At 41.5% G+C, this 19,309-nt stretch overlaps 1 protein-coding gene across 1 annotated transcript in view; it reads right to left on the bottom strand.

Moving 5' to 3' along the window:
- Window positions 1–19,309, bottom strand: part of LOC126335046 (uncharacterized) — a 209,240-nt gene that overhangs the window by 13,350 nt on the left and 176,581 nt on the right. Inside the window, exon 2 of the mRNA XM_049997917.1 lies at window positions 15,766–15,958. Within this exon, the coding sequence (XP_049853874.1) occupies window positions 15,766–15,868 (103 nt within the window). The 5' untranslated portion in view covers window positions 15,869–15,958. The remainder of the gene's footprint in view (window positions 1–15,765; window positions 15,959–19,309) is intronic.

Raw genomic sequence — 19,309 nt, 5'->3', positions numbered from 1 at the left:
CCCCGACTACCAGTCCGTTCCGCGAAAACCGCACAACAATAGCACTTTGCATATCCGCAACATTCTTGGTGTAAGTTTTAGGAAATTTTCAATGTTTACTCTTTATACTGCACATTGCCTCTAATCCCTCTATTTTGCTGTTGGTATGTAAATCAACTAAGCAAGAAATCTCTTTACGAAAACAATGAAATATAGAATCTGAATTTTAATCTCCATGAATTAACACGTGCTGCTGAAACTCTCTCTCAAACTTTCTTTTGTATGTATTTCTGTTAGGCATATCACTAGCTGGTAGAACATTTTGGAATCGATTATTCAGTGAAAAAGACACAATAAACATAGCTAATAGTATTCGAATTTGATTTGATACAAACACATTTCCTTTAATAATATGTTTTATTAGGTTGTTTAAATCGCCGAATAACTCATGTGTTTAGAAGTTGGTCTTAGGTGTGATTCCTGCATCCGAAAGGAAAGACACAAATCCTTTCGCGTTACTCGCTTCACAGGTCCGCCATAAAATCGTTGGCCGCTTGCGGGATGAACATTAACCCCCTCGAGATCCGCCCATCCGCTAGACTTGCTGGAGTCAGGGGCAGTCAAAGCTACTGCTGCATTCATCGTCCTCTTACCACTGTACTTAGTGTGATCAGATTTAGGAAGCGAGAAGTTACGGGATGCTGGAGGAACACGTACCACTGTTTCGTTGGCTCTGTACGCCAGCAGTATTCTGTTGCCTTATAAAGTAATGGAAGCAGCCATCGTACACTATATCTTTTCAGATGGAAGACGTATGAGAAGCGACAGGAAGTGTCTAGGTTGGTTTTCTAGACGGCCAGATGAAATTCATTTGTGGAGCAAGATTAAAATCGTCAATGATAAAGTGGGAGGCACTAAGAAATGTGAATTAGCCAGTACCCTTCGCACAATGACATATCGTTCCTGACAAATGACAGAAAAACGGATTAATGCAGGTGTCCAGGAACGTACAAAAGAAATGAAACAAAATAATTGGAAAGGACTGAAACAAGAAGTTGTCATATAATGTCGATCTCATCCAAAATTCTCTTTAACAATTAGAGGGGAAGACATGCAATGGAATGAACACATTAAATATTTATGGGTTTGCATGGATCGAAAATTAAACGCGCAAACCCACATAAATAAATGTGCTGAGAAAGCAAAAAGTAGGATCAGCCCACTGAAAAGATCAGCTTGTAGTAAATGGGGACGTTCAAGGACAGTGCACAACACAACTTAAGAAACCTACATAAGACCAATTACAACCTATGGTAGCGAACACTTGTTCCAGCTACTGCAAGATATATTAACTGATTAGAAGAAATCCAGAACCAAACATTAAGAGTTATAACTAGTGGAGTAAAAACAAAAGCTTTATAGTTCATGACAATTATAGTTGGATTAGAATCTACTGACATAAGTATTCAAAAGTCGACTTGCTGCAGTATGAGAAACTGATTCGTCTATCCAACATAAGTTTAATGTCTAAAATATGAATTCGCCTAAGAATAATAGCAGACAGTTGAAAACACAAATTAGTTTCATCCAAAACCGTAGAAGACATAAGATTACAAGATAAACAGTCGAAAGGTGACACTTAAAAATTTATTTTCCCACTCCCTCCAATTCTGCTTCCTCGGTTGCAATACTAGCTAGACATAATTGTTAATTATAAGAACGTGAAACAGATGAGTTAATAAAGAGAGCTACAGCGTTGGAAACTAAAGATCTGATACAGGCTGGAAATCACTGGCTGCACATCAGCACAGGCGGTTCATTGGCTGAAAAAGGAGGAACCGTCGGAGTAGGAACATACAGCAAAATTCTCTCTTTCTGTCTAAATTTAACGACCGCACACTCATATTTTTAAGGTGAAGTTAAAACCATCAGAACTGCCACAAGTCAGGTAAATAAGCATTTACATACATTTGACAAAGTTGCGACATTTTGTAATGTCACGGCAGTAACATCGACATTTATCAACACACAAGATCCAAAAATCGTTTAAGTTATACAAGTTTCAGATGTAATTAAATATAAACAACAGAAGAACCAGACAGTAGCAATTTAGTGGACACCATCACCCTGTCGGTAAGACGGTAATGAAAAAGTAGCTTTTATAGCCAAAAAGGGGAGAAAAATTAGAATAGAGAAACTAACATGTCGTACTTTACAATGAAGCGCGCTTTTAACACTTCTATAAGAATTGAAACGATCCCTAAAATATTTTGTGGGGGGAAAAGATCTGAGGAAACCTCAAGGATAACTCAGTAGTGTCTGATCGACCAAGGACCGAAGATGTATGTATTCTCTGTCATAAGATTGATCCATGAACAAGAAGCATTTAGCAGAGTGAACAAAATTAAGTTATCAACTCAGAATTAACAACGTATCACGGGGTAGCACAAAACCGAAAGACAATAAATAAAGTGCCAGAACACCCAAAATAATAATAATTATTGTGTATATGATGTCGCTCATTCCTGAATTGCAAGTGCTCTGCTCTGTCATTTGGCATTGAACAAGCAACCACGATCAGCAGTCACGAACCAAAGTGAAGTGCCAAACAGTAAGCATCCCCTCCCTAACCTTTTACAATGGCCTTCCAGTGGTCAATAATACCGGGCATCCTGCACCATAAAGGACTCAGTCCGTCCTTATCCAGATTAACTGACCCCGAAGTGACCAATTAGAAACTTGTGCTATTTACTGGAGGCCACGGAATACTACACTCCACTGCTTGACAAACACTTCCAAACCACAGACAACTGTATTCTTGTACCCATTAATTACCTTCTGCCAATCATTATCTACCACACCGACTAAGAATCTTGAAATATATTGGTAAATTTTTAAATTTACATTTGAACTGGGAACATTTATAAATGATTCCTTACTTATTTTTAAAGCACGTGATTTCTTACTAGCCAGTTTTCTTTCGAGTAGATTTGATTGTTGTTGCTTTAAACTCAGTTGTCTGGTCCCCAGAAATCATTGCAAACGTCTATGGGCAAAGATGTTCCCTAACGCTGTGTGTAACTAAAGGACTAAACTGAAATTGTTGGCGCTGTCACTAATTGTCAAGCTATGCATCATCAGATGTTACCAACTGATGGCCTGGGACTAATTGTATCATTATAATAGTCCCTAATATCGGTACATTCTCAGTAGTATTCATCACTCACGGCAGAACTCATCTGGCAACAAGGGAATACGCTTGATAGTTTGAGAAATTGAACCCTGATTCTGTATGTGAAAGTTATGATAGCCTCCCAGATATGGAGTTAGTTGTAGCCTCTGGTCTACAACGTTTTTTTTCTAAATCTTTGTGTCCAAACGTCTTCGTAGAAAAACCCTAACTAAAATTTTAACGTTGAATACTAAATCACTTCGAATATATGAGATGTTACAGGAAAGGTATTCGTTACACATTTTCAAACGAGGAACTCGATATACACTCCTGGAAATGGAAAAAAGAACATATTGACACCGGTGTGTCAGACCCACCATACTTGCTCCGGACACTGCGAGAGGGCTGTACAAGCAATGATCACACGCACGGCACAGCGGACACACCAGGAACCGCGGTGTTGGCCGTCGATGGCTCTAGCTGCGCAGCATTTGTGCACCGCCGCCGTCAGTGTCAGCCAGTTTGCCGTGGCATACGGAGCTCCATCACATTCTTTAACACTGGTAGCATGCCGCGACAGCGTGGACGTGAACCGTATGTGCAGATGACGGACTTTGAGCGAGGGCGTATAGTGGGCATGCGGGAGGCCGGGTGGACGTACCGCCGAATTGCTCAACACGTGGGGCGTGAGGTCTCCACAGTACATCGATGTTGTCGCCAGTGGTCGGCGGAAGGGGCACGTGCCCGTCGACCTGGGGCCGGACCGCAGCGACGCACGGATGCACGCCAAGACCGTAGGATACTACGCAGTGCCGTAGGGGACCGCACCGCCACTTCCCAGCAAATTAGGGACACTGTTGCTCCTGGGGTTTCGGCGAGGACCATTCGCAACCGTCTCCATGAAGCTGGGCTACGGTCCCGCACACCGTTAGGCCGTCTTACGCTCACGCCCCAACATCGTGCAGTCCGCCTCCAGTGGTGTCGCGACAGGCGTGAATGGAGGGACGAATGGAGACGTGTCGTCTTCAGCGATGAGAGTCGCTTCTGCCTTGGTGCCAAAGATGGTCGTATGCGTGTTTGTCGCCGTGCAGGTGAGCGCCACAATCAGGACTGCATACGACCGAGGCACACAGGTCCAACACCCGGCATCATGGTGTGGGGAGCGATCTCCTACACTGGCCGTACACCTCTGGTGATCGTCGAGGGGACACAAACCGTCATCGAACCCATCGTTCTACCATTCCTAGACCGGCAAGGGAACTTGCTGTTCCAACAGGACAATGCACGTCCGCGTGTATCCCGTGCCACCCAACGTGCTCTAGAAGGTGTAAGTCAACTACCCTGGCCAGCAAGATCTCCGGATCTGTCCCCCACTGAGCATGTTTGGGACTGGATGAAGCGTCGTCTCATGCGGTCTGCACGTCCAGCACGAACGCTGGTCCAACTCAGGCGCCAGGTGGAAATGGCATGGCAAGCCGTTCCACAGGACTACATCCAGCATCTCTACGATCGTCTCCATGGGAGAATAGCAGCCTGCATTGCTGCGAAAGGTGGATATACACTGTACTAGTGCCGACATTGTGCATGCTCTGTTGCCTGTGTCTATGTGTCCGTGGTTCTGTCAGTGTGATCATGTGATGTATCTGACCCCAGTAATGTGTCAATAAAGTTTCCCCTTCCTGGGACAATGAATTCACGGTGTTCTTATTTCAATTTCCAGGAGTGTAGTTGACTATCGTGGAACAGAGGATTCGTAGCTTGTCCTCTTTTGGTTGGAAATTGTATTTTTAGTCTCGTTATGTCATTACAGCCAAGATAAGGAAACAATGAGGAATTTGTAAGTCTGCCTTGCTCTGCATAATGTTACTTATTGTTCCTAGAGGCGTCTACGTGATTTCATCCCGCACATATTGACAATATTTTGGAATTTTACATTCGTTACGTAGTCCAAAAATTATTTTTGGGTTGTTATTACACTTAAATACTTCCAGTACTCTGATAAACACTTCATAAAGTCAAGGAAAAAACACTCAATAATACTGTAATCCATCTTACTTCCTTCTATGTTCCATTTCATTAACATGTTACATACTTCTGACAGTCTAACAAAACGCTTCCCCTATTAACGACCATTGCTATTCTCTGTCGTTACTAGTGATGAGAAATGATGACTTTATGGTAACACAAGGAAAATACATTAGTGGTTGTGCTCAATGGAAGCAGCAATGCCTTGTACAAACACCTGCGTGCATCCACAAAAAACAATACTATGTATCAGGTGATTCGCCGATGGTGTGGAGTACTACAAATAGCTTCCCGAGGTGTAACCTTCAATCAACAACTCAGTCGTCTTGCAGAAGCGTTTCCAGCACAAAAACCTGGAAGACTGCGTGAAGTTATGTTACTCCACAACAATACCGGAATGCTCTCTGAAAGACTGACAGAAAACACTACACAGGAAATGCGTTTCCAGCACAACAACCTGGAAGACTGCGTGAAACTATGCTACTCCACAACAATACCGAAATGCTCTTTGATAGACTGACAGAAAACACTACGGTAGAGTTCTCGCTTCCCACGCCCGGGTTCCCGGGTTCGATTGCCGGCGGGGTCAGGGATTTTCTCTGCCTCGTGATGACTGGATGTTGTGTGATGTCCTTAGGTTCGTTAGGTTTAAGTAGATCTAAGTTCTAGGGGACTGATGACCATAGATGTTAAGTCCCATAGTGCTCAGAGCAATTTTTGAAGACACTACACAGGAAATGGGCTGGGAAGTCATTCTGCACCCACTTCATTCACCTGACCTTGGGTCCTCAGATTTTCACCTTTTCCGCTCTCTATTGAACAACCTTCAAGGAACATCCTTTCCGTATGGAAATATGCTCCGAAGGTTGCTCGACGTGTTTTTTGCCTCAAAATCGCATTATTTGTGTAGTCATGTAGGGTTGGCAGTCTGCTATAAATAGTGAAAGAGAATATGTTGTTGATGACCAAAGTCTATGTTTCGTGTATCTCCTGTGTCCTTATGGAAAAGCGATACGAATTTATGCACCAAATATCAGATTGCAGTGGCCTTTGTTGTCGATATAAGACTATGTGAGACGCTTAGCATCCACGCTGGTAAGTAATACATAAAGTCCAATTTCTATTTGCGCGCTACATGGCAGAGCTTTGGCATGGCTACATTCCGTATTACTTTTAAGTCTTTGGACAGAGGTTTGTCAAACTTTTTTGACACATACTCATATTATTTCATAAGCCAGTAAATTATGACCGAGTGTATACGCAACAAATAAAGTGTCGCTTCTAAAATAAAATAAACTACAGTTTTTGGAAGAAATCTGGTTCAGTGGCAGTTACAAAGAATTTATTGCGAATATATTGTCTTTCTGGCAAATCTTCGACAATTTAACATACATAAGAGTTTGATTTATGAATGTGCTTGTTCTCTTTCATGACGAAGAGAAGATAAATACCATAAGAATATAAAAATACGTTTAAAAAATTAAGGAATTCTAACCATTATAAACACTATATACGAAAGGCATGCAAGAAGTCAAATACGTTAACTAAAGCAGTACATAATAGATTTCTGCCATTATTATTTCAAAGTGTATTAAATTGAAAGACACACTGAAAAAGAGTCAGATTCATGTCAGTTACCAACATTTACATATCAGTATCTAAAATGAAGGATTTCTGTGAAATGGAAAAACAGCAACAACTGAAGATTAGGCTTAGTCAGGAGACATAAAAAGAAAATATTAAGGGTCGTTTAGAGCATTGGAAATATTTGGAAACAAATTAGAGAGAGGACAATTGTCAGACGTGCTGAAGTGCTAAAACACATTCTGTACAGAACACAGACGTGCCATGCTACAGGCTAGACACATAGATGCTACACAATGATTGCTATGGGATCATCTGGAAAAGGAAATATATTACAACAAAACTTTTAATCATTTGGTTATCATCTTAGGCATCTAATTTAATAAAACACATAGTTACATGTTAATACATTTTCATCATTTAAACAATTTATTGATGACTCAAGTGTATTGACTTATTCACATGAAACCATGTGAACTTTATTTAGTAGAGCAAAGTTTGGCAAGTTTCATTGGTGGCATGGTATTTGTTTGAGAATGTCCTATATATTGTCATTTTGTTTCTTAGATATATTGGTGACAAACTAAAGGATTGCTTACACTGGATTCAATAAGTGCTAGTATTCTGCACAAATTGTTGAACAACTCGAAATACTTTTGGTAAATATTAGTCAAATGTAAACCAACCTTAGATGACAGTCATTAATTGTTACTGTAATACACAAAAGTATGTTGTTACGAAAATAGTCGGGAGAGTAAAGTTGGCATCATACGAAGTGGGCACTGTAGACTGAAAACCAATGTGTAGAAGTGTAGTAGTTTTGTAGTTAACTAGACAAAGTGTGTCAGAATGTTTGTTATTGACAGAACTATCATGTTTTCTTTGAGATGTTTCCTGTGGCACGTATGTTATCAACTTCATTTTAAGTCATGATTTATGCATGCTCTGTCATTAGAAGTTGCTTTTTTTAAACATAGATCTTTAACAGCATCAAGGATTTCTGGAAATGGAAGAGAATCACATAAAACCAAAACACACCAATGGAAAAGTTACTTGATATACATATAAATAACAGCATAACAGGGACAAATGAGGCGTTTCTTTCCTGTGTACCAGTGATAGCGCTATGTAGCTACAAATTTTTAAGTATAGTCGGAAAAATGATAACTATTCTGGATCACGGCAAATCAAGAACCATCCACATACACTGTATATTAAGAACTGAAATTTGCTGTTTATCGAGTCGTTTCATTCACCGAAATCTCTTTTGTTCACATTCCTGATGTTATTGCGGAAACTGCACAGGTTCTTAGAATCTGATTTATTTTAGAAGAATTTCTCAGGTTCCATTTTTTTAGTAAATCACTGTTTTCAATAGTATTTCATTTCTCAGTATGTGAACATATAACTATATGCTGAACACTACGCAAAATACTAACGGTTTTGGGAGTGGATTATTAGGCAACATTGCTAAAGTATTGTACATTAGCATAGGCCCTGAACTGGAATGAAATCATTCAACCTTATACAAAAGAATCTGCTTCAAGTCAGTAACTTCTTTGAAGCATCATTTATTAAGTTGAGATTAGTTAAGGAAACCACACTAAAGTAACAAAAGAAATTTGTAAAAATATATGATAGCAAAAATTCTGGAAAAAACAAAAAAATAGTTTCTCTACAAAAGTTACAATATTTTTGAAAAAAATGTGGTATAGTGGGTTTCACAGTTGCTGAAAGTTAAATAGCACTCAGTTTTAAAAAAGCAAAAGTTTACAGTAAGCGTCATGCAGAGAGCTCAATTTATCTCACTAGCACTGATATTTAACTCAATTAATTAAACCTTATTCTTAAAATTAGTTAAATTCTTGTTAGTGGTGGTAGATTAGTTTTTACTTTCTATTTTAGTGACCCCTTAAGTTCTGAGTTTTCTCTCTTCCACTGATCTCCCCAACCAGACGAAAATTTTTCTTTTTGTGGTGGATGCACTAATGTTCCAAAACTCGGATATAAAATTCTGCGCTACAGTCAAACTGTTACTACTGACTTGAATCTTCATTTTATTAAATTTATTTAAAATGTCTATCATTTTTAGTCAGTATACGTATAGGAGAAGTCGCAGCACAGTTCCTTAGAAGAGCTTTTAAAAGTCGTTGAGATAAAAGTGGATTGCAGCAAAAGCTTTAGGGGACTTGGTCTAAGTCCCAAGGCAGAGAGAGCAAGCGACCGGGTTTGCGGCACAGAATTTGCCCCGGTTATGCGTTATTTATAAAGCCACTTATCTGGAGGCCAGGCTCTAGCACGTGCTAGCACGCCTGACCTCTACCGGAGGAGCTGCGCAACTCGACGATGGACGCCATTGTAGGCTCAGCGACTCACCATCTGAAACAGGAAACAATCAGCTATACTAACTAACATGACAGTCACTGCCAGGCGCTGGGAGCCACAGCTGGTTCAAGTGACCCGGACACGGCCACTGATACAAACACCGTGGTGCTGCCACAGTGAGCGGAAGCAATCTAGAATGCAAGCAGTTTTATTCCGAAGGCAGAATGAGTTTACTATGCCTCTAAAGCTATTTACCAACAAGGGAACCTTGTGCAAAATGCTGCAGAGTATATGAAAATAACAATACTGCACAGAAGGAAACAAGAATAGTTCTGAAGTCCTTTCTATGAATAGCGTGCATTTCAAAATTCATCAGTTGCTGCTCAAAAAGGGAAATGCACAATAAATCAGTATGATTCATCATTTTAAAAATGAGACTAAAATCGGAAATATTTTCGTGGACAATGCTCTTACAGACTGGAATTGCCTGCGAATATAAAGAATTTTACCAGCAGTTCAAAGAATTCTGTACTATCTGTTAATCGATTTCCCTTAAAGAAGGTGAACTAGGTCGCTGGCTTCATTACAGCCGCCAGCAATTTTGATAAATTTAATGTAAAATGAGCTATGTTACATGTAACTGTTGCACTTATAGGCGATGTAGTACCTGCGTAATTTTCCAACGGAACATGAAAGAGAAATGATTATTGCATAATTAATTTCTCTAGATAAACTAGAGTCAGAAACATCAGTAAAATGGACGGTGCCTATTCTTCACGATTCATAGTTTCATTAATGAGTATGCTCTTGAAGTGTCACGCTTCATTTAAAAATGATACTGATTTTATGTGAGCTGAACTGTTATGCTGTACTTATAACCCTTGTGGGGTAAGGAATGAACGAGTAGCAGGTAAAATTTCGCGATGCTGAATGAGGTTGCCGATTCTTCGCCTTCGAGACCATACCAAACAGCTACCACGCAGAAGACAAAATTACAGAGTCTCATATTAGAACAAAGAACTGACATAAAGCGTATATTTTGTTAGTAGTTATTAAAGTGCCCTTCAACCCGTTCGTTGTGTCATCATGTGCGGAAATTCATATTCGTTGTTAATTTCTTCGTATGTCAGTCGTTATATGAGTGATTTTGTCACTGGCTGGAATAAAGTAGTGTCTACCAATTATCTTGTGAAGGTTTCACTCGAGAAAGGAAGGTCTAAGAGAGTTTCGAGGAGTGTCTGCTGGTGACGGAAAAGTGTGACAGCCCGTGAGTCCAGCCCTGACCCGCTGCTGTCGTGTGCAGCCTCCGTAACCAGTAACGCCACTCTAGCATGTCTCCGAGCCCGTCTACGATTGGCATTGCATCCCCTGTTACTTCAGAAATTCACAATGAGAATGTTCACTCACATAGTCTGCGACAACAGCACTGCTGGACTAATGGATTTGCTTGAGGAGCTTGGCTTATCATAGGGGTACACACCCATTAAAAATTCGCGAGTATGAAATATATCTGATCAATGGGTAGAAAGTTATGAAGTCAGTGTCGTGGAACGATATTAGTGGATTCTTTGAGAACTGCTAAATCTGCGACGTAAGAAGCATATTTTTCTTTTTTAGAAACGAAATCTTTATGAGGAAAAAATAAGAACTGACTCTTTGCGAGTCCATGCTTTATGTGTATAGCCTATAATGAGCACGCCTGCAGTAAATTTCATGCATAAAGTCTCCATTAAGTCGTACTGCACAGCTTTGTTAACGGGGGTAGGACGTCAAACAGGCCGACATGGAGCAGGAGAAGCACCGCAGGACATTTTAATTTGCACTGTCTTTACTTTTACAAATACATTCGTAGAACTTTGTCAGTATTCTAGGAAGGATTCAGCATTCACGCTCATAACACTGGAAATTTGAAAACAAATGAAGTAATTTTTTTAACATGTGAAATTTCATCATTTTTTTCACTTACTAATGGCAGCATTTGTTGCTATAGGTACACTTTTCTTCATAAGTAAGAGAGATTCTTCCATGTATTTTGCACAGTATAAAAACCATACTTAAAGGTGTATGAAACTCTAGAATGTTCCAAATCTATTAAAAACTGTGGTAAAAATTGAGATAATTAACTACAAAATTAGTGTTTTTTCTGAAAATGAAGTTTAAAATACAACAGATCATTCGTTTTTTCATAAATTAAATAAATTCTAGAGTTTCATACACCTGTAAGTATGGTATGTATGCTGTGCAAAATTCATCGAAGAATCTCTCTAACTTATGAAGAAAAGTGTACCTATAGCAACAAATGCAGCCATGGGTAAGTGAAAAAATGATGAAATTTCACACGTAAATAAAGTATTTTGTTATGTTTTCAAACTTCCGCTGCAATGAGTGTGAATCCTGAATCCTTCGTGGTGATGCTGACAAAGTTTTATGAATTTATTTGTAAAAGTATAGGCACTGGAAATCAAAATGTCCTGTGATGGCTCTCCTGCTCCAAGTCGGCCCGTTTGACGTCCTATCGCCCTTAATGTGAAATCACCGCAATTTGCTAGAAACTTTTATTTGGTGCAACTTATTTCGATATTAAATTTATTGTCGGGCGGGATTTAAAATAGTGATAGTGTATATCACACTTCTACAAAATGTAAATCTATTAAACATCTATTGATCTCTGGAATATGACACTGTAAAAAATTTTGAAGTCTGCCCGACTATGACTTTAATGTTGAAGCTAGTTGCACAAGAGTCGAAATTTATAACAGATTTACAATAAACTGAAGTCTAAGTCGTGTAGCATAATCCTTACGAAATGCTAAGCCAGGATCTTCCGCGAGATACCTCGGTCCATTGGTCAGATGTAATTGGAAGAAATGTCGTTAACAATCAAAGTGTGAGATGTGCCTGAAGGCGTGCGCAGACTACCTAACGCGACTGCTCCCATGAAGCAAAAAATTCGAGTTAGAAACTCTGTTTGGCACAAGCTTTCGGTGTCGACGTCATCATTACATCAACCAACCCCGAGAGTATCCGCCTGCCAATGACAACAGACTGGGAACTTCAGTGCAGTACCATTTTAGGTCTTTGTTCCCAGACGATTCAACGACTGAAGACAAAGAGAACCATCGGCTTCGCTTTGACTTAATGGAAAAGGATGTGAATAAGAGCGTTGTGATTACATCCGTCTAGAAGAAAGTGAGGCTAGCAATGATGAACAGTAAGAAAGCGCCAAGGCCTGCTAGAATATGACAGGGCAATTTGTTTGGTAAATGCCAAAGTATAGGGAAAGCTTCTGTGCCGTCGCTGAGGGACCTCAGACAGGTAGTAAACATGAGCCTCCTGCAATACGGTTTCAGACAGAAAATCAGCGGACGATGAGTTAAATCATTTAATGAATATTATGAATACCTCACATAACATGAATTTTATAGGCATAGTGATTGATATAGCTGGGGTGTTGGATAATTTGTTGTGGCCTGCCCTGTTCAAAAGACCGAAACACACGCTATGTGCCAGCTGTGTCTACAGCAGTGTACGTGATTATTGGAACGACAGGCAGGTGTGATTAGAATGTCCTAGGAAGACTGACCACAGAGTTCTGTTAGTGGACCCAAGTTCTATTGTATTGTCATTGTATCATTGCTGAAACAGCTTCAAACTATTCAAACTACAAAAAACACGGCAATCTTCACCACCTACGCAGACGATGCAAGAAATCTGGGACAGGGCAGAAACTGGGAGAAGAACCTATCAGTTAGTTCCTAAAAAAGAACAAGAATGGAATGTGTGTGAATTCCTAAGGACCAAACTGCTGAGGTCATCGGGCCCTAGACTTACACACTACTTAAACTAACTTATGCTAAGAACAACACACACACCCATGCTCACCGAGCGACGTGGCGCAGTGGTTAGCACACTGGACTCGCATTCTGGAGGACGACGGTTCAATCCCATCTCCGGCCATCCTGATTTAGGTTTTCCGTGATTTCCCTAAATCGTTTCAGGCAAATGCCGGGATGGTTCCTTTGAAAGGGCACGGCCGATTTCCTTCCCAATGCTTCCCTAACCCGAGCTTGCGCTCCGTCTCCAATGACCTCGTTGTCGACGGGACGTTAAACACTAACCACCACCACCACACACCCATGCTCGAGGGAGGACTCACACCTCCGGTAGGAGGGACCACGCAGTCCGTGATATGGCGCCCAGACCGCACGGTCACTCGGCGCGGCTAACAAGAATGACATACTTTCTTCTGACCAAGAGCTCTACACACTGATGAGAAAAAAACATTATGAGCACCTGCTTAATAGCTTGTTTGTCCGTCTTAGAAACGAAATAGATCACTTTTTATGCGTAACAGGATTGAGCCAGTTTGATGGTAGGTTCATGGAGGAATGTGGCATTAGATGTCCTCGTACGGGTCATGTAATTTGTGTAAATAACGGGCCGCTGATTTGCGTACGCAGTGATAGCGCCCGATAGTGACCCAGATGGGATTTACATAACGCGAATTTGGTCGCTGAGACATCAAAGTGAGTTGAATATAGGGCTTCTCAACCCACTGTATCACGGTTCTGGCTGCGAGACACGAACATTTATACTGCTGGAAGATGAAATCGCCGTCGGGTAAGACATCAAGCATGAAGCAATATATGTGGTTCACAGCTGTCATCATGTCTTCGATTGCAACCACAGGTCCTAGGCAAGCGCCGTACTGCTCCCATCAGTCTGCATCCCTGGCGGGCAGCACGTTTCGAGCTTGTGGAGACGACCATCGACCTAGTACAGCAAAAACGTGATTCACTCGAAGGGCCGACACGATTCTACTGATCTACGGTCGAATCCCGATGGTCCCGTGGCCACTGCAGTCGTAATTGACGATGTAGTTGGGTCAATATGTGAACAGGTAGGGTATGCTGCGGAGTTCTACGTTCAACAACGCACGATGAACGATGTGCTCCGAAACATTTACGTGTGCCCCAGAATTGTGCTCTTTCGGCAGAGAAGCCACAGATTACCGTATATCCTACTTTTCTCTTTAAACAAGCCTCCGAACATCACCTTCTGCCCTGTCCTTCTACCTGTTTCCGATGATACTCACCACATTAGCATGTGAAAATTCAACCAGCTCCGCCATTTTCGAGGTACCCATTCACAGGCTCTACGTAATAGTAATCTCCCCTTTCTCAAAGTCACTTATAGCAATGAATTTCTCCATTTGCAGCTCAGATGATCGCTAGGGTGATCCCCTCTCCTTTTCTATTCCGCCTATATGCTTTTGTTACCGCGTCCAGTGTCGAGTTGGACGGTAGTCATAATGTTTTTGGCTTATCAGTATACACTACCGTCGAGACATGGTCCACAGAGCATGTCCCAGCTACTTCCTAAAAATACAACAGCGCACCACAGACGCTTCTGAATGGGTAGCATTCGGCACCCCGGATCACATCACATGGGAATGTACCATGAGACAAGGTGTTTGTGACCAGGACAGGAACGCATTTGTAAATGCAACAGTCTTTAATATAAGAAGGAATGAGAAACTGTTGCATAATCTGAACTCGCTGACACCTAAAATACCTGCCTTGGAACTGCAAATCAACATGGCTTCAGAGAACGGAGAAGAGGCCATACATACTCCACCTACAGCAATCTTCTGGAAGCATTGAGGAGATGAGCCTCGGGGAACTAGGCAGCATTTCCTGAGACCTCGGCAGCTGTCTGGCAACCTCTACACCTCTGGGAGCACAGCAGCCTAAACCCTGTGAATCCTGAGGTGTATCTCAGCGTGTCAGGGCTAACTATCCACACAAATGAGAAATCCAGCGTAGTTTTGATACCAAGTACAGTAGTGAAGCGTAATGCAGTCTAGTGCAGCTTGTATAGTAGTGTAGTCCAAAATTATAAATGAAAAAACTTGTGACCCACCACTGCTGCATAGTGTAAAAGAGCAATAGTTGGTGCCAATTGGATTCCAGATGAAAGATATCTGTGCACTAGGCAGGCAAATAGTACAAATTTTTAATCATTTTTATTCCTTTTTATGCAGATATCCTATGTAGATTTTTCTCCTTAAATATCATAATTCTTAGTTTTTACTAACACATTTGAAATTTTGTTAAGCTATTACGTACTATATTCATGTCAGTTCAAGTACAATATTCGGTCTCTTCTTTTACACAGAATAAATAAATCAGTAAACAACGTCTTCATTACAGTGTAGATTCAGTATCACTGGACGAATTTCACTGATTCTATGCTAATTTTCCTATTCCCGACAGGTTCCTGGTCTCGTTCACAACATTAATTTGGGAGTTAAAAGTAGAGCACACACCGTTACGGAGCGAAAGATCCTTTTTGGAACCAGTCCCTTAGCGTGTGGCTAAGGCATGTCTTTGCGATGATCTTCCTTTCTGGAGGGCTACTGCAGCGAGAGTTTCAGGAGAGATCAATTGAAGATTTGCGAGTAGGAACGAGGGACAAGCTGAACTGACCGGATAGCTCACTCTGCCAGAGCACTGCCCACGAGAAACAAAGTACCGGGTTCGAGTCCCAGTCTAAAATAATGACAAACTCTTGAGAACTTAAAAAAGAAAGTTAAGTGCTGTTTATAGTATCAGCTGGTACTTGTCTGACTAACTTTCAGGAGCGAATGTACATTTGAGGAGTAGTGAGCGCGCACTCACCGTTCTGAAGGTTGGAGAAGATCCCCACCTTTCCCGCGACCCGGCCGCCTACCGGCATGATAGCGATGGCGGCCTGCAACACAGAGAGCGCCCACGCCGCCATCAGCGCTGAGCGCAGAGCCGACTCCGCGACGCAGCGAGCAGCGATCAACTAGCTGCTGAGCCGAGCTGAGCTGAGCCGAGCCGAGCCGAGCTGCAACAGCAAGCGACGCGCCACGCGGCCCACGTCAGTCCAGTCGCCGTGTCGACGTCCGCCCTCCGCGCCCCAGCCGCAACACCGAGCGCAGCGTAGCAGCGAGCGCCAAGCGGCGGCAGCAGCAGCGGCGGCGGCAGCCAGGCAGGGACCAGCAGGGAGCGGGAGCGCCTGGCGGGTACGCTACACTCTCAGCAGCAGCGTCCGTCGCGTTGTCAGCCGACAGGCGAATACCCGGCCTCCTCAGCAGCAGGAAAATGTCTGTTATCGTGAACTGTGTAAGGGCCGTAAAGTAATCCAAGCTCCACCTGAGTCAGTATATTTCGAGTTTAATTTACTGTTATTTGTTTAGCCTTTTCTCTCTGATCTCAAGTATTTAGAAAGAGTTGTATCATTCTTATTTTATCGTCTCTTTATCGTCATCGTCTTGTCTACACTCAGCCTCTTCTACAGTCTCTTTTGTATATTCCAATATTTGTGTAATGTCCTTATTTTCTCTCTCTATTTGTTCCATATGAAAATATCTAGATGTTTTCCTTTAAATGTAATTCACATTTCAAATGAAAATAAAAATAATAAATTAACAATTGTTAGAATCAGCTGAACACTTAGTATTTCAAGCAGATGAAGACAAGCATCGACGGACAGCGAAAGATATCAACATAACACTAAGAATGGCGACGTGTGTTTCTCATAAATTAAATAAATATCTCAGAACTAAGCTTCCAATTAGCATAAATTGGAAAGTTTATAGAGTGAGTTAGCATTGTTGATATAGGTCAATGACACATGACCTTTATGTGTGAAAACAGTACAGACAGTGAGCGTTGCATGATGGGAATTACTAGGAGAAACAGAAAAGCAGAAATATGAAAGAGGGAAAAACTAGACTCGAAGACGTAAACATGATTTCATATCGACATGAAGTATTTTGGGACAATATTCAGGTGAATGAACATCACATCTTTTAAAGTTGTTTGTTCTACTCCAAGAGTGGAGAATAGTAGTAGGGGCCGATTAGAAAGAATGTGGTTAGGTAGAATCAAAAAAACTCTTTGAGGCTCAATCCTTATACCAAACGTAACATAAAAGACCTGTTAGTTGCGTTCAAATAAATTTAACCGTATGGATTTGTGATTAAGCTAATATTTAAATGATTAGTGTATGCTACATTGCTGCAACATGTGTCCCATGCATCTCATAAAATCTTAGGAGGAGGTACCCTAACTATTTTGTGAGTTTGCGTACATGGAAGCTAAGTCTCTGCAAGTCACACAAGGTGTCTCTGCCAATCAGTTAGCGTCTTTGTAAACCTAATATTTCCAATCTTGGGCATATTTCCTTTCACTTTCGGTACACCATCACGAAATAGTCCATATGTAACTGGATAGGGTCCCTAAAACTGTGGCATAGGGTCGCAACGTAAGCACCATCATCGCCTGCAGTTGTTTCGGAAGTCGGTCCGCATGCCACTCCTCGAGGGGCTTTCCGTTCGTACGTCGTCACGAAGTCGTCGTAGAAGCTGTTTATTTCCTTAATCTCGGGTGTGGGCAACTGCAGGCAGCTATTGTGTAACAAGCAATACACGGAGCCAGCTCTACGTAGCGGGTAGGTCTATATAGAAGCGTCTGACTTGGTGCAGGCAGGATCGACTTACCGTCAGTAAACACCGATCGTGTCCTCTTCTTCGTCACTCGGTATTGAACGACTCTTGTATCTCCGTCTGACAAGTGTTGACGGACAATGCTTATTCCTTATTGTGACCTCTTCTTTTAATGTACACAGTTTGAAAGGAATTGTAAGTAATTCATACAATTTTACGCAGATGTCACCAGAATTGATTTTAGTAGAATTTTTAAGTGTATGTTGTGTTCAAATATTAGGAGTGACATCGAAGAAAACTGTCTAACTACACATAATGAATATGCTACCACGAAGTGTAGTTGTTACGTAAAACAACTAGCTTCTACTCGCAGGAAGTAATTAATGTGAAGAATTTGATTTCATATTGCAAAACTTTCGTAAGGCTTTCCTCACAAGATGCAGTTAGTTAAATAGCCTGTCAATAGGATACCGTCTCAGTTACATGTTTTCTTGTCAACCTGTTTTGTATTTGTTCATTTCCAGTATTTGAACAATTGTGTGTTTACAGTCTTCAGAATTTCCGTGTCCTAATTGAAGACAGCCATTCAATTGAGCAAGCTATTCTCTGGTCAGCTTGGCATAACTTCCTAAGCTTTGTCGCCTATAACGTTTTTGAACATTTTGAAAAGGGCCTCATCGTTACGAGCGAGGTTCAAATTGTGTATTGGCTGATGAAGCCATTCCATCTAGAAAGTCTCTGGTTGCAGCAGCAGTGCAGGAATATACGTGAAAAAGCACAACACTGACGAAAAATCATTCCACGTCTAGTATTTTGCACTATTCGCCGAAGTTTCCTTACTGTGACACCAAATTGATCTTACTCCAGCCAATTCCTTTTTGCTCTCATTCCTGTAATACCCTCGTGATATTTGAGAAAACTAGATGTGATATTTTGAGATAAAGGCCTTAGCAGTGGAGAGGAAGTACTTACAGACTTAATAAGAGCAACCCAATTCGCAGATTGAAGGCAAAAATAAAAAATGAGAAACGTTTATATTTCACACAGACAACAAACTAGCGAACTATTCGTGTTACTTGTTTGATCAGGTGCTACGGTATTTGCCAGAATGAACTGATTTGCTTTCAGAGCGGGTTGGCGTCAAAGTTTGCAGCGGGAAGAGACGTCTCTGCTTTAAGCGGCGCCGCTGTGTCGCAGGGAGTGGGCGGTCGAGTAGGGGGGGGGGGGGGGAGGGAGAGGGAGGTGGTGGTGGTGGGGGGGGATGCTCCCCTCCCGCCCCGACAGTCATTCCAGCAGCCGGGACCGCGGCTCCACGGAAGGAAGGAAGCATTCCATCGCGGCCGCAAGGCCAGCTTCTGCCGCGGGGATAGTTCTTCCGTGTTTGTCACAACAAACATTTGTGATTTTTTTCATTGCTGTAATTACAGTATGTAAACATAACTCGTCACTGTAATAAAGTTGAATAACAAATAATACAGCTTACAACAGATATGTTGCATGCAAACAGAGTTTTAGTCGAATTAAGATACGAAGAAAAAATGTGTTTTTAGGAAGAATGACGCCATCTTCAAAGCAATGAGTTCACCTGAAACTTTCTGTTTTCTCTTCCATCATCTCTTTGGTTCACTTTGAGCATATCGCAGGTGGAGGAAAATGGAGAGAAGACTGTCGCTCGAAATTCGCAGTTATTGTTTATATATTTTACTCTACACGTCTAGTTCCCAAGGACCAAATTGAGGATGAACATG

This window comes from Schistocerca gregaria, chromosome 2, assembly GCF_023897955.1.
Source record: "Schistocerca gregaria isolate iqSchGreg1 chromosome 2, iqSchGreg1.2, whole genome shotgun sequence".
Classification (NCBI taxonomy): Eukaryota; Metazoa; Arthropoda; class Insecta; order Orthoptera; family Acrididae; genus Schistocerca; species Schistocerca gregaria.
The sequence above is the reverse complement of the archived record's forward strand: the minus strand, read 5'-3'. Positions and strand labels throughout refer to the sequence as shown.